The 16,419-nt window shown below is 37.7% G+C and overlaps 1 protein-coding gene across 2 annotated transcripts in view; it reads left to right on the top strand.

The window, feature by feature from the left end:
- The first annotated feature begins 485 nt into the window (after nucleotides 1-485).
- The window catches only part of CFAP58 (cilia and flagella associated protein 58), a 57,942-nt gene continuing 42,008 nt past the window's right edge, over nucleotides 486-16,419 (top strand). For both annotated transcript variants that reach the window (XM_031597511.2, XM_090145463.1), the window contains exons 1-7: nucleotides 486-570; nucleotides 1,577-1,858; nucleotides 7,092-7,240; nucleotides 8,272-8,428; nucleotides 10,414-10,608; nucleotides 13,393-13,530; nucleotides 15,099-15,258. In XM_031597511.2, the coding sequence (XP_031453371.2) occupies nucleotides 562-570; nucleotides 1,577-1,858; nucleotides 7,092-7,240; nucleotides 8,272-8,428; nucleotides 10,414-10,608; nucleotides 13,393-13,530; nucleotides 15,099-15,258 (1,090 nt within the window). In that variant the 5' untranslated portion in view covers nucleotides 486-561. The remainder of the gene's footprint in view (nucleotides 571-1,576; nucleotides 1,859-7,091; nucleotides 7,241-8,271; nucleotides 8,429-10,413; nucleotides 10,609-13,392; nucleotides 13,531-15,098; nucleotides 15,259-16,419) is intronic.

Raw genomic sequence — 16,419 nt, forward strand, 5'->3', positions numbered from 1 at the left:
GCAATCAGTAAAATGAAGTGCTGCAATTCAGGCTTCATTAAACCAGGCAGAATTTTCTGTTGTTGCTATTAGCTTGATGTGGAGCTCAAAGGTTGTACGTGGTGTCCATTCTGCTGGGGATGTGCACATGGAACATTACGTTCCAGCCCTAAAAGCTATCAGATGGAAGAATTTGTGACCCCATTGAGGGGGAAATGACAAGTTCAAGGGCTCGCTGGTAGCAGAGCAAACAGCAGCAGCCTGCTGCTCTTAAGGCACAGAGCCGCTGTCTGGGGTTCCCTTGTCACGTACTCTGCTTTTGCACCAAATCACTAACGAGTCGGCAAGGGTACGGCGCTTGGGTAGTGTTGAGTGGGAGAGATGCACAGCCTGCATCCCCACCGACCCAGTGTAACTGCTCTCTGCCGGACCTTTGCGAGAGATGGCGGGGCAGAATTCCACCGCAGGCCACGCCGCCTCCCCCGGCGGCCATGACGGCCCGCCTGCCGCCGTTGCTAGGAGACGGCCCGGCAGCGGCACCAGCCCCGGGCAGGGCGCTCGCAGCCCGGCCCCGCCGGCAGCATGGAGGAGGTGAGCCCCCGGCCTGGCTTTGGGCTGAGCAAGCGCTGTACGGCACGGCAGCCCCAGCTGCGTTATCTCCTTTCAATTTTAGCTTTTCCGGACGGTATGGGTTCGTGTACTTCCCAAGCCAAATGAAATAAATATTTGCTCTTGCATTTATTTACTTTTTTTTTTTCTTTTCCTGAAAGTGCTCAGCTTTCTGTCTGGAAGGAGGGTCTGGCAGGAGCCCCAAGCCTGCCTCCGAGGTGCGATCTTAAAGATGCACGCAGCCCTCAGATCACAGAGTAGAGATGCTCGGGCTGACTGTGACCAAGCTTGAATAACGGCAGCGATGCCCCTGTGACAGGGCTGATTCACCTTGCTGCTTAGCAAATCCGGCCAACTTCCAAGAAGTGGCTGTTACACCCCTGCTTGGTGTGGTTGTTTTCCGTTGAAGGCTGTAATGGAGGTTATTTTAATCTGTTTGTAAAAATATTGGTGGGATTTGGCGTATGTAAATCGAGCTGGCAATATTTGGCTTCGTAACAGAGCTGCATCTGGAATTTCCCCTTTGAGAAGTCTAACAGAAGCACTTCCAGCAGGGGGTGGCTTTGCTTGCATCACTGTTACCAACGCTTTCTGACATGCTTATCGCTGACACTGTTTGCATAAGAAGAATAACCTAATCATACTTAACAGCATGGGGAACTGGGAGGAATCGAGGCTAAAATGCTGGCTTACCTGAATAGCCAGTGGATTATTTAAACACGGTCACAATAGTATTTTCTAGACCCATCTTTAGAACAGCTGTGGTACTCAGTTACAGGATCTCAGTGTTGAAGCACAAGTTACTTCAGTAAAATGAGGGGAGATCTATTTGAAGAACAGACTGAAACGTGCCTATTATGGCAACAGAAATTTTTGACTGGATTTCTTAGATGTTACACATTCAATATATTGCTGCTTTATATTTTGAGGTCAAAAGCAAAATGTTTGGTTCCTCCCATTAATTGATTATCTGTCTCATTTCATTCAGGAAAAGTCTGCAAAGCTGTATCTAGAAGAAAGTGCTTTTGAAGCACTGGAAAAAGACTTCCAAGAAGTCATCAACCTACTTAAGGGAGATAACACTCTGGAAAAATTTCGAACGGAATATGAAAAGCTCTATGCTGTTTTGAAGAAGTCTCATGAAAATGAGAAGCGACTCATGGAAAAATGCAGGCAGCTGAATGCTGAACTTGTGGTGAATTCCTCTAAAGTAGCTGCTCTCACAAAGCTCTCCAAGGACGATCGGGGAACCATATCATCAATGAAGACGGTAAAGTTTTGAATAGAATTAAGTATGACGTGAAATTCTTAATGAAAAACTTGGTAACCAAACTGTCTACAGGAACACTTTATTTTATATAGAGATGTAAATGGGGGACCAAGTGTAAAGCTAGCATCTCCAGTTCCTTAACCTCTACTTTGCTACTGATTGCTTTCTTTCCTTAGCCTGGTATTTTTACTCATCTCAGTCAAATTCTATATTTATTTGCATAGGTCTAGAACTAAGTTGACCTCATTGGCTTTCTATTACTCAGTAGTACAAGTACTTCCATATCTGTAAAACAGCATATCCATGTTTCCACCTTGCATAGCTTTTGAAACTGGCATCATTATTATTTTCAAAGTGCTGCTTGGATGTTAATTATTGTCAGAATGTGAAAAATCTACTTACATGCTGAAATATAGATTGTAGATGTTTCATGGTGTTTCTGAAAAGGAATCCTATATAGCATTTCAATGTCACTTCACCAATTTACTCTAATGCGTTCTTTGTTATTATTGATTTGAATGCAGTCAAAGTGCTTGACTTGCTAAAGAGTAATCAATGTTTTTAGCCACCTACTGAGGTTTGACTACTGTGAACCTAAAACAGCCAAATGATCAGATAATGGTATTTTTTTTCCTCCCGATTGTTTAAAAGCTTAGGTTGTGGTATCTAGATTGGCATTAATTTCTCACTTAGTTGAGACACCTACATGCCTTGCAATAAAGTGTTATTTCCTAAGAATAGGAGAGGCTGCAATTGCCATTAAATACTTCAAAATAGTGATTAAAATTCTTTATGGACTTATTTTGTTCCAGTAAAATAAATTCAGTGTAAGAATAGGACATATCTATTAGCATTGTAGAAATAGAAGTTATTTAACATGAATTTTCTTATCCATAGTATTACAAAGAAGATAAACACTCAGAATAAATACAAGTAGCAGTGCTGTGGCTGCATCTTGCTAGCATGTGGTACTGCTCAGAACAACTTCAGGAAGGGGGAAAACCTCATAAAATCTTACTGCTTTTCACTGCTGCTAATCAAAATCTGGTAGGTGGCAGTCAGGAATTGCAATGGTCCTTACCACTTTCTATTACGTGGCTACACTATGAGTGTGAACAGTAGCAAAGACAGTCCTTCAAGATGTTCCCAAGCTGAGGCAACACTGTCTTGGTAATGTCATAAAACTGAAGAGTGGAAGAGTAGGGAAAAAATGAGAGCCTTTACAATGTCAGCAGCTGATTTGAAGCTAAGGCAAGATATGCTTTAACAATATCACCTGCTATTGGAGCAGCTAAGTGATTTTTGTAGTGAAAAAGCTGCTTGACGATATGGTCATATTAGAAGCAATGTGTAAAACATAGCATGTAACATGTAAATTCCAGTTGTGTGCTATGGATCATGGAAACAGCACCGGTACTTTTCAGTTTGGATGTGAGAACTAGTCTTTCTCTTAAATGCTCAAGAATTATTTGGATGCTATTTAAGATACTCACATTATTTTGTGGGATTTGACTGGCATTATCCTTCAAAAAGAAGAATAACATGAAATATGAAGAGTTCAATTGCAGCTGTAGTATCTTACTACAGCTTTACTAACACTCAAAATCTTTCACAGGTGCTTAATGCAGGTGTCAAGAAAGGTTCAAGTGCTCAAATAGCAAATATGATGTTCTGCAGCACTGAGTTAGACAAATAATCTGTTCCAGTGTTTCATTATTTACAAGTGGTAAGAGAATCCCAGTGGGGCTGTTCCTGCAAGAATGGTATAGCTGCTTCAAATTAAGGTTCTCAATCTTGGTGACTTGATGGGTCATCAGGGTAACAGGCTTGTAGGTTTGCTTTTGTGGGTTGTTAGTTCATATACAAATAAAGGTTTCAGCTGAGCTGTAGAGGCAGAATTTTTCTCCATGTGGAGTCTGGTTGTAATCTGTAGCATTTGTTTAGGGTCAGGGGTTAACTGCACAAATCAATTGCTGGTAGGGCCAGGTCAATAATAATCAATAGCTGTTACTGTGTGTTGGCTGTTCAGTTATTTGTTTTGTAGTTTTAATAAACTGGACATAATAGTCTGCTGTTTATTGTCCTGTCAGAGAAGATAAGGGCCAAGCTGAACCATAGGGAAGTATAGTTCTCTCTTTAACTATTATAGAAACTGATCTATAGGGCTGCACTGGAAGAGCACCAGCATGGGAATTTATAGGAGCTGATACTGCCCTGCTTTGAGTTACCAAGTTCTCAGTTTTCAAGGGAATCAACCCAGTGTACTAAGAAAACATTTCATAAATTCTCAGGTCACTGATGTGATCTTTGGGTCTGTTTAAGGAAAATAAAATAAAGGAGTCATACTTCATGATTTCTGCTCTACATTTTTCAGGGTACTTATTCTAAATGCAAACATCCGGCTTCCATCCTTAATTATACAACAAACTGCATATACCTACATTTGTTCTGCATTACTCAGTGATTCTGATACACTCTACCTTCTTTCAGTTCCCCTCTCCACTGAGTAATAATGTGATTATTTTTTTCAGTTAAAGCATCCACCTTCAGAAATTTCCTCCTCTCTACTATATTGAGTTTAAAGGAAGAGATGCTATTTATTCTTTACTCAAAGTAAAATAAACTGTGAAGGAAACGATCACAATGGAGACCAGTTTTGCTGATGCTGAAGTCTGTAGCAATTTTTTTTTTTAATTTAAATTTTGCCTTTTCATGATGCCATCCTCTGTATGTGCTAACCCTATTGATAAATGTTGTTTCAACGTACATGAAGAACAAGATACAGTTCAAGAAGTTCAGCACAGGGTTTCCTGCAATCACAGCCTGTCTGAATGGCCTCACTGACTTTGGGTGATTCCTTCTGTGGACTCTCACCAAAACAAAATGCAGTTTTGAGCCTAAGGGCTCACTCAAGCCAGTCAGACCTCTCAAAGGGCTTATTGATATTATTCACCAGTTCTGTCCCCCCGAAACTCCAATCATAATGATTTAATTACCCAATTTTAATCACAGTTTAATCAGCCAGCAGGAAGCTTTGATTTAAGTAATCAGCTTTAATCTTATTTTCCATTTGCATTTTTCTAGAGAAAGATTGGTTGTCTCTTGCTGGTTGCCACAACTGAAAAGTGTATAAAGTGTATTTGCAGTTATGTTTTGAGGTTTTTTTTGTTTTTTTTTTTTAACCAGGCAAGATGATATGCAATATCTTTGTACTGTTATTTCAGCCTACCATGCATTTATTTAAATTTCATAACTTAATATTTTTATGTTAGAGAATAATGGCTGACAAAATTATTACCTATTAGATTATATCTAATAGTTTATGTGAGATCATTGCTGCATTTAAATGGAAATTAGAACTCTAAATGTGTAAAACAAAAATCGACTTCAGTATTTGAAACTGTTCTAACTATGCTTGATACATAACTAGAAAGCATTTTTCAAACTAGATTTTGAACTAAGTTATTTACTAAATAATACGGCTTGTTGATTATAATCTTCTTCAGAGTTTCAGAACAAGTAAAACCCACCATTTAACTCTTTATTATTAGTCTGGAAAGACAAAAAAAGCCATAGGACAAACATTCCTGATCTTTAAGCTCCATCTGGTTTCTCTGGTTTCTCAAATTTCAATATGCTGAATTAATTGAATAGCTAACATGAAAACATATTCTCCTTCTAGCTTGAAGGCTACAGAGATTATACTCTGTGTTAGGTTTTCAGCAGATTCTGGTAGTCTGCTATTTCTGCTGCTTCAGTGACTTGAAGTTTTTAATTGAGGCTGTAAACAGCTTAGCGCTACATTTATTCAATTTGAGAGAGCTCAATACACACATTGACCATACACCATAACATAGCTTGTCATTATTTCTAACTTAATGTTAAATAGGTTTATTTTTAGAACCAGGGATATTAATTCAAATAAGGAATGGCTGTAAAAAAAAAAAAAAATAAATAAAAATCATAAATTATTAATCTTGAAGTTGACATAGAATAACTTGGGTTGGAAGGGGCCTCAAAGATCATCTAGTTCCAGTCCCACTACCATGGCTAAGGTTGCCAACTATTAAATCAGACTGAGCAGGAGCCCATCGACTCTGGCCCTGAAACCCTCCAGAGGTGGGGCAACCACAATTTATCTGGGCAGTCATCTGATATTATTAGTTGTGGAGGTATTCTGAATTTTTTTTCACTGTTACATTTTTGTACAATACAAGTAGAAATTGAAAGGGATGTTATTTCCTGATTGTGCTTGTATCTGAGCCTGCTCAGGGAGGTCCTAAAAGAAATATAGAGTTGCAGAGCCACACTTGGAATATACATCCATTAAAGTCCATGAAATTAAGCACTCTGTCAGCAGCCAGGTGAGAAAAGAGCATGAGAGACCAGACAGCATGCTCTGATTTGCAGTTCAGGAACTTTTAGGGTTAAAAGTACTATCTTTGTTGGAAATATTTCTTCCATTGATATGTCTATGTGCTTTCTGATACAGTGCAATTTTTAGGATAGAATTCCAGAACTACTCAGAGCATGGTTTGAACCTAGCAAGGAATAAGCCTGTTTTGTGATTCTTAAGGATCTTTTTCAAGGGGGAGAAATGCAAAGGAAGTTAGCAAATGAGAGTTTGCTTAATTTTCTATACCTACTTGTAGATATCAAACCATGGGATTGTGAGTTTGGTGTTCAAATAATTCTTCATGTTGAAGTTTGGCATGAGAACTGTGGCTCATCTAAATATGTAGTTAGAGCCAAAATGCACTAGGTCCTCACAGATGCAAAGGAACAAAGAGGTAGCAAGGCCAAGAGTAACATCTCTTTATACCCCTCTGAGAAATAGTAATCTGGTTGTTCCTTGTAACAGCTAATAAGATTTTTAGAGAATTAGGTGAGCCATTAGAGTGCAAGGGAATTTTGTGGGCACTGAGTTTTCAGTAAATGTCTGGACAGTAATGGGACTTACAGAACCAAAACCTTCAAGAGTGATATTTGATAATATTCCAATCTTTGTGTTAAGAGCTTTTGTGGTGTGAACTGACATTGTCTGAATGGCTAAAAATGCTCTCATTCCAGTGAAAAGACTACTGGTGAAGGAATCCGTTGTGAATCTGAGCATGAAAAGGCATGAAAATCTAATTTCTTAATTAACCAAAATGCAAGGCAATTAATTTTTAATTTGTTGTTCCCTTTCAACCCAATTTAATTTCTGTAAATGTTTTCTGTTTGTTTTTTCAAGGAGATTGAAAAAGCCTGGAAAATGGTGGATGCAGCCTATGAAAAGGAACAGAAAGCAAAGGAAACAATTCATTCACTACAAGAGGAAATAGCACACCTAACTAATTCAATGGAGCAGAGATCTGGACTGTCCTCCAGTCAGGAGTACAAGTAAATTTTCCCCCCAAAAAACAAGTGTCTAATTTTTTATTATTCTACACCTTGTTTAGCCACTTATACACTAGAAGGTCACTGAAAACTGGAGACAGATTTTTTCTCCATTTTACTTTTCTCATGAGTGCACATCTATTTGTCCACGTGTTTATGCAGTGAACGAGTACAGAATCAGACTGTTAGTGAGTTCGTTTAGCATTGAATTAAGCTGAGAAAACAAAAAACAGTAGTGTGCACTTTCTCATAATGGTCCCAGTGTTTTATCTTTTGAGCATTTCAATATACCATGTCTTTCAGAGTGGGAATCAGTCAAGTATTTAACTTACAATGGCAGTAGGGCCCAATAGATAAGAAAATGAAGCAGGAAACTTCTGTTCCTAGTTTTGTTATAAGGCATTGTCATATATTCATGCATTTAATTTTTTTTTTTCAGTTGAACTGTTGAACAATGCAGCCACTAGCATAGAGTGACTTAATCTCAGGTGGAGCTTCCAGCTGCTACAACATACAAATAATTACAATCCTGAGGACCTGTCAATTTTAATTGCCCTCCAAAAGCTCTCCTTATAGTCAGGTCCTCACGTTGTTCTTATGTTTTAACATTAACTATAAACTCAAAGGTGAGATAAAGTATATCGACCCATAGGATCTGTGTACTTTCTGTTGAGATTGCTGATGGCTGAATCAGCTAATTCTGAATTGCTATATTCACACTGTAAAAGTTTTTATATTACATGTTCTGGATATGTATGGGGCATGCTCATTTTTTGATGTTTCCAACTCTTCTAAATGTGAGAATGGGATAAAACAAGAGAGGGATTTATTGGACTAGTGTTGATGGTGACTCTTAAACGATCACAGTAGGTAAAGCCTATAATTTGATAGACCAGAAGAGTATTAATCCAAGAAGAGTTTAAAATGAAACAAACTTTTAAGCTATTCTTTTTCACTGAAGATCTTGTTCTGGTGTAGGAGGAAGAACAGAAAGGGCCTCTGACACTGCTTAACTATTGTTTCCTTAATTCTAGTATCGGTGATTTGATAAAATACAAAGAAGAGATAACAAAGGAGCGAGACCAACTCTTGTCAGAGGTCGTGGAGTTACGTCAGAGTCTAACTCAAGCCACAGAGCAGCAGCAGGATGCAGAGAGAGCAAAGAATGAGGCAGATGAAGCTATTATGCAGGTCTGTACAGCTCACCAGGTGATGATTTTAGGCTCTGTCCTAAACGATTCTTCACTTCTGCAATTGATCTCCGTTGATTAATATACTACTGTCTATTCTTCCACATCTGGACCCTTTTCAGGAATGCTCAGAAAAGAGTCTGTTGTGAATTTTTATATTTTTCTCTTTTTCTTGGCTATGTCCTTGGAAAAATGTATTGTCATGTACCAGCTACTTCCACAGCTCCCCAGTAAGCTGATTTGAGCAAGAGTTCCTCTGCCAATGTCACAGTTATCCATCATACTGGTGATTTCTCTTTGGTTTATTTGTTTCTTTTCTGCATTGTAAATCCCTGTGCTTCTGAGGAGCAACTTAGAACGTAGACCTGGAATTTTGATCCTTGTTCACTTTCTGTTGATTGTGATTGTTGTATGATGCCATGCAATTACTTTTAAGAATGTATCAAATTCAGACTTAAAAGCTGATTAGGCTCTTTTCTCCTGCACTTCTTCTGGAAAGCTTTTTCAAAACCTCACTTTCTAATGGTTAAAAACTTTGTTACACTACTTCTACTTGCTGATTTTGAGCTTAAATAATTGTTCGCTTCACTGGTGTCTGTACAGAGCAGTTGCATTCTACCTGTTTTTCTTTGTCTGCTCTTTAAGTGAAGCTTTCTATTTTTCTGAACATCTGAATAGACAGGCCTCTTTATTGAGCTATATGTATAGTTTTCTTTAAATGCATATAGCAGCTAGAGATACAGGAAACAGTCAATAGGATACCCACTGGATGGAGAGAAAGTAGATCAGAAAACATGCATCAACATACAAAAATACAACAATGAAGAATAAAGGAATGTGAAGAAAAACATAAATAGGGACTGGAGCAAGATAGGAGAGAAGAACACTTAAAGAATAAAGAAGACAAGGAAGCAGCATTTAGCTTGCAGTTTTTATTAATCACAAATAGGAAAGGGTTGATGTGCCTGTGTTTCTTACACCGTATTAGTTTGTTTCTAAAGCACATAATTGGGAATGTAGTACAAGAGAATATAAGTATTTGTTTTTCTATCAGCACTGCAGGTATGTGAGAAAAGAAAGAAGTGAAACTCCCACCAAATCTTACTGAATCTTGTCACCTTTAATCTTCTTAAAGAAGACTTAATCAGCCCTTTAATTTTTGGAATTGTTACAGTGCATAGAACTACCTTCCATTCTTCAAAACAAAATTATTTTCCACTTCAGACTGCTTAAATAGCAATATTTTTTTGAAGAGCCTGTTGAAGACTCTGGCAGTTCTGCCAACTTTTCATTTGTGCACTGATAAGGAGAAGAATCATTAAGTGACGAGTGTCTTCCAACTGCTGGTCCCTGTCTCAACTGGACTTTTCCATGTGGATCAACCTCCTATAGATATTCTCTGGTGCTTCTGCTCCATCACATTTTTTGGAACAGAGAGAGCAGAAGTCACAAAAATGTTATCAGATGTGAGAGAAAATTTCTTTTAAAGTTTCTGCTGAGGAATTTTGAGAGCAGAAATATTGAGAGTAATTGTGAATAACTGCTCGGGCACCTTTGTCTTTTCTGTATCAGTATTTCTGCTGGTGGGGTAGAAAAAAATCAAAATCCTTTCAGTGTAGCATTAAGTCCATGTTGGTTTTAACCCTGCATTCAAAAAGTAGCACTTTACTGATAACTTGTAACAGAAAATACATTTGTACCACTGCATCTCCAGAAGAATGCTCTGTGTATCTGAGCTCTATTGGACCCTCCTGCATGGATGAACTGGACGATGCTTAACAAATTCTCACGATCAGTAAATAGGTTACCTAAGACAGGATTTCTATCTGGCTATTAGATAACATAGTTACTTCTCAGATCTGTGCAGTAGTGGATGCAGTAGAATAGAAGCAACTGTTCTTAACATTAAACGTGAGAGGTGAGAGGCCTTTTATTCCTAATTAAAAGGCAATGGAACTTAAATTTTTGTTTTCTTTATTGTTACAGCTTCAGCAAGAAATCCAAATGCGTAACAATGAGGTATCACGAGAAGCTCGGAAGAAAGAAAAAATGGACAAGGAGCTGAAAAATCTTCAAGCTGAAATAGTTAATAAGCAGGCTGAGATCAAGAATTTACAGCAACGTATACAAAAGAACAAGGAGGAACAACTGAAAATGGAACAAAATCTAAAAGAGCAGAAGGTAGGGCATTGGCATGCTTTTCATCTGGTCTAAAGTTAGAGTCAGATTTCAAAATAAGAAGAAATTCGATTTTCCTGAAGGGAAGTAGGGGGAGATTATTTTAAGTCAATAAATTCTATTAATTATTTATTTTTATATAATTTTAAAAACTAACAAATATTTGAAGGCAGATGACAGATTTCAGATAAAAAATTTCTCCCAGAAATCAGTAATGAAGCACAATAATATAATTAGAGATCGTGTCACCCTGAAAAGAAGACAGTGAATGAGACAAAGCCTGTGAAGCACGGATGAACTAATGATAGTAACAGGAGATTGCCAAGTTGGATTTCTGACACATATTGCCAGTTTTGCCACTGATTGAGTGTAGTGGCATGGGTAAAGCCATTTTAAGTCCAATCCCTTTTTTTCTTCTCTGTCACAATAATTTTTACCTACCTCTCAAGCCTGTGGAAGTGTTTCTGTCAAAGGGCAGAGAATTGTCTTCGTAAACCTTTTTGATTGATATTTCCCTTTCTGTTTCCAAAAACTTTATCTGGAAATGTACTAACATAGTGTTCTGGAAGTGTTTGAATTTTCAGGTTTTCAGTCCATTTCCCCTGACTTTGAGAAACTCTCAGAGAAGCAATTTCAGTAAATGGCAGGAGAGATCTCATCACTGTATAACAGTCCTACCTCAAGGGAAACTTTCTTGGGAGTTGTGTGTATCTAGTAAATTTATGGCTTTTATAGCTTTTTCTTCCCTTTGGGTCCCTGAATTGGTGAGGGTAGAAGTTTGTGAAATTTTTTTTTCAACGTGTGCTCTTAGTAAAATACTTAGTTAAAAAAAAGAGATAAGGAAAACATGATTATTTCTCTGAATACACTTGCTTGTTTATCTGAATTTCTCCTCCTTACCACAAGGATAGTGAGTTGCTCAAGAAGTATGTGCAGAGTCGAGCAACCGAGCTGATGAAATAATGAGAAAACAAATGTTATGAGAAGCAGCTGAAGAAAGTAGAGTAGTTTAGTCCAGAGATAAAGAGGCTGAGGGGAGACCTCATCACACTCTGCAACTGTCATAGAGGAGATTGCACTAAGAAGGCTTTTCTTTCTTTCACTTTTCTCAAGTGACAGGTGGTAGGAATGAAGAAACAAAGGAGGTAGGAGCAAAGAAACAAGTTTTGCTAGGAAAGGTTTAGACTGGATATTAGGAATAATTTATCCATGGAGAATGTGGTCAAGTGGAACAGGCTGTCCAGGGAAGTGGTAGACTCCCCTTCACTAGTGGTATTTAATTTATATTTATTTATATTACTGTGTATCACATATATACCACATATATACTAGTGGTATTTATTTATATTTATTTATATGGAAGCAGCAATAAGAGAAGTAGTTTAGAGGTGAACTTGGTATGTGAAGTTGGTGGTTGGACTTGATGATCTCTTCAGTTCTTTTCCAATATAAATTACTTTATGACTGTGCAAATATCACCAAGTAGTTCTTGAGGGCAACTTCACGATCTGCCAAGACATACTGTTTTTAATCAGGATGTCTGCAATTCATGGTTGTGCAATATTCTTTCTCTTCCTTTCTATAGCTCCTTTTGAGCTTTCTAAGTGCTTATTTTAGGAGCATTCAGTTGTTTCCAAACTGTCCTGGAAACTGATAGTTCCTATAAAGTGCCATGCCTAGGCTAATTAACAAGGCTGCTGCGTTGTTTTGATTGCTTGTTATGGCTTGAAGTTGTCTGTGGAATTGCTGCACTGTCCTTCACAAAAAAATCTGTTCAAACATAGGGTACTCTAGAGTTAAGTTGGAGATCTGTAAGAGGAGGTGACTCAACTATTGCCACACAATATGGTTATTTTTTATCAACTGAATTGTAGTTGGCTGTGATGTCTGCTCTTACTCCACTCAAATTTATAATCTAATATTATTGCTTGAATGACAGTGAAGTTGGTTTGGTACAGCAATTTGCTCCACCCATGCCCAAGTCTGAACAAAGAATACTCAGAAATCCTGACATTCGTAACATAAGAAACTGTTTTCATGTTGTCTTTTCACATGCATTTGGAAGAGTGATATCCTGCTCCTATTCTTTTATTATTATTTTTTTAATAGAACAGTATGTATTGACTTCATTGGTTTATTGCACATAAATACTTGAAGTGTGAAATATGATGGTCTTCTTTCCTCACGTACGGAGTAGTGATTGTTAGAAGAAGTCTCATCAAGCAGAAAAAACACTGGTGGATCCAATATTGATATATGTGTATCCCATACAAACCACAATACTGCTCTTCTGAGCTTTTGACTGAAGACAAATTAGAGAAGAAAATGGCTGGGTCCTGGTCTCAACAAATCATGTGCCCAAATAAATGCTATTGGCATATTAATGTAGGATTTGCTCACTAAGAGACAGAGCTCCCTTGCTCTCTACTGATTGAAGTCATTTGAATCGCATACTGATTTTCAGTAATTGTATGTAGCAAGTGACTGCGTTGCACGATGCTTGCCAAATGCCTAATATGAATTAAAATATTTATCTACCACCTGAGAGAGACCTGCTAAGCTTCCAGAAAAAATGGCACTGGCTGTGTTCTTCATTAGAAATTATCATTTCATATGAACATTTCTCATATTTCATATTAGTAGTTTCATCAGCAATGAAGAGTGGACTGTAAGCAGACAACAATCTGCAGCAGCTTTTATCTCTTGGGGAGCTGGAATGTTCTGTCTTCATGTATATATTGTAATCAGATTAAGAAGAACTAATAGGATTGTTCCTTAATCTAACAGATGTTGAATGAAAGAACTGGTAAGGAACTTGAGCAATTTCAGATGAGAAATAAGAAGCTTGTGCAAGAGAGTGAGCAGCATACTGTGATGTTTCAAGGAGTAGTGCAGGATCTTCACAAAAGAACAGTGGAATTGAAAGTAAGTACCAGAAGGCATGTGCATCCTGTCAGATATGTAGTTTGCTCAGAAAGTAATGCTTCCTATTTATTTCCATGGAAACTACAGCAGATACAAAGAGCACAGTAACACTATTTGATGGAGCAAATTCTCATCTACAAAACACTATTTTTCAGCATAGCCACCACCATTAGCTGTGCATTTTTGCTAGTGATGAACAAAAGCTTATGTGCCTCTTGTAAATATCTGCACCAGTGGAGATGACTGACTGTCACCACTGCTGAAATGCATCACCCCCTACGTCACTGCTCACATCCACTGCTTGACTTTCATAAACCTTTAGCAAGCTTTGAACATCACTAGATCCCATTTTTTCTTCATGGTGGAATTCAGTAACATACCTTTGCTTCATCTGTGCTTCCATGTCAGACCCATTTTTTCAGGCTGCCCTTCTGCTGCCATCTGTCACATGGCAACAAAATGTAATGGAATATTGGTGGGAAGGTTCAGCCTCTATTGCCATATAACCAACATCTGCCTCTGATGTCATGAGCCAACATAATAAAATAGGAGGCATTACTTTGAGAGCCATCCTTGAATATCTCTCTGACTGTAGTCATGCTACTTGAAACTTTATATTGTTAAAAAATTGTTTTACACCACTCAGAAGCAGGTGAGTTTCAATAGAGGTAAGATTAGATGATTCCTGCATATGATTTTTGGGCTACATTGAGAGCATTTATGGGGTAGGGTAATTTCTAAGAATTAGATATTAGAACTTTGTCTACCACACCTTGCATTTTGTATCATCACTGGGGTTAAAATACTGAACACAGGGACACTGAGTGTGTCTAATAGGGTGTTGGGCAGCCTGAACTGTGAAAGAATTCGTAGTTCTCATGATTGTATTCATAGTTCTCATATTCATCATATTACATAATGAATACCTGAGGTTCTGTATGAGGTTCATCATACCTGAGTCTATGATGGCTGTAAAAACTAGCAGTGAAGAGAAAGTTGTATTTAATTCTTAAAAGAAAACAGACAAATTTCTTTTGTGGTAATTGGTTTTCATTCTTGGTAACTGGCTCCTTAATTTTCATTCAGCAGTGTTTTGATTATTTTCTCTTCTGACTGTACAGCAAATGAGATAAACTCTACACTTTGTTTTTCTCTAAAAGCAGGGGATTATAGAAAGAATGGGGATACCAAATACCTACTGTACCATTGAACCACACTAGAGATCTTTCTCTTCACAATCACTGCCTCTTTCCTTCAAGGGAAATCAGAGCTGCCCATATTTAATGCATAAGACTGTGTAGTACTGCTTGAGGTTTGTGTCTGGGAATTTTCTTGTGGATTATCTTCAGCCTTAAAGCATGAGATTTGATTATCATTTTCCTTTCCTTAACTTTAAATTGTTTTTTTTTATATTGTTCAATTAGTTAATTATCATCTTCTAGGTGACCCACAACACTTAAACCTTTGCTTGCTGGGACACTGAAGTTCATAGAATAAGTAGGTACCAAGTACGGAGAGATTTCTTTCTGTGGTTGCTCTCATTTTCCCTCCTTGTTGCCTTTCTATAGGCCAGAGATGATGAACTGACTCAAATGCACCTTGAAATTTCAAAGATGAACAAACTAAGAGATGTTCTCCAGAGTAAGTTACGTGCTGCAGAGGAAAAGAAAGTTGCTGCAGGACATGAGAGAGAGACCCTAAAAAGTCAAATTTCTGGTCTAGAGAGAGGTAGGTGCCTTAATCTGATGAATGAATCTGTCCTCTGATTCACCACTTGTTCATTCAAGGTGCATATTTGCAGAATCGTGCTCTTTTAGTTCTTGGTATGATACTGTACAAATAACAGTTGGAATGCTTTTTATAGAACTTTTTCAGATTTTTCACATTGCAGCATGTATGGGTTGCAGGTACAGAAGATTTAACTGTACTTTGTGATGTGTAAATCAGTGCCATGTCATAAAGATTGTTACCCCTAATGTGTGTTTATTGCTCCTGCTCTGGCCAGTGGGAGAGGAACAAGCTCAGAGGTTACTGAAAACAGACATGGAAAAGACACTATTTTTCTTAACTTCTCTGATTCTGCTGAATTGTTACAGCATGGGGAAAAAAAAAAAATATTTGCAAGCAAGCCGGTAAATTTAGTTATGGCATATTTGGGGCTTCAGTTGGTCAGCAGATGTACTAAAGCAGCTGTACAGATAATGGCTTTTACTTGCTAGCAGATCTGCAATATTTTGAGAAAGATCTTTCAAATGTACGTTTTTGGAAGAAAATTCCTTGGGTATAGTAGAAGATGTTTTTAAAGTGCAACTAAATTTCAAAGTAAAATGTTTTTAAATAAAAATAAACACATTTTCAAAGTCATTTTCAGAAAAAATATTGAAAATGTTTTTGGTAAAGTAATATTATGAAGTTGTCAAAACATTTGGGACAATGATACCACCCTTCCCCCCACCCCAAAAAAAAAAAAGTCCTTTGATAGGGACCTGACCTAGTTCAAGTTGATATAATCATGAATTAGTCTTCCTGCTCTCCCTTGCTTCCAGTTTGTGTCCTGAAGAGACTGCATATATGAGATGTTAATGCCTTTATATGTCTGTGTTTATGCAAAATCATGTCTGTTTTCCATGCATCTCTGGTAGGGTGGAAAAGCTTTCCCACAAGCATTTTGCTTATACAGCTCGAAGCCATGCTTGCTACTAGACAGAGAAACTTAAATAAATGATCAGATCCATACCAGAATGCCTGAGAATGGCTACTGATGATGTGTCCTCTTGCAATATTGGGCATGTCTTAGCAATCCAGTGTACTGCATTTCCTAAGCCGTAGTGTTAGTGTAAAAGTTTGTAATTAATTTAAAAATGTAGTGAAAACATGTGCACAATAATT

Source organism: Phasianus colchicus, chromosome 8, assembly GCF_987193195.1.
Source record: "Phasianus colchicus chromosome 8, bPhaCol1.hap1.1, whole genome shotgun sequence".
Classification (NCBI taxonomy): domain Eukaryota; kingdom Metazoa; phylum Chordata; class Aves; order Galliformes; family Phasianidae; genus Phasianus; species Phasianus colchicus.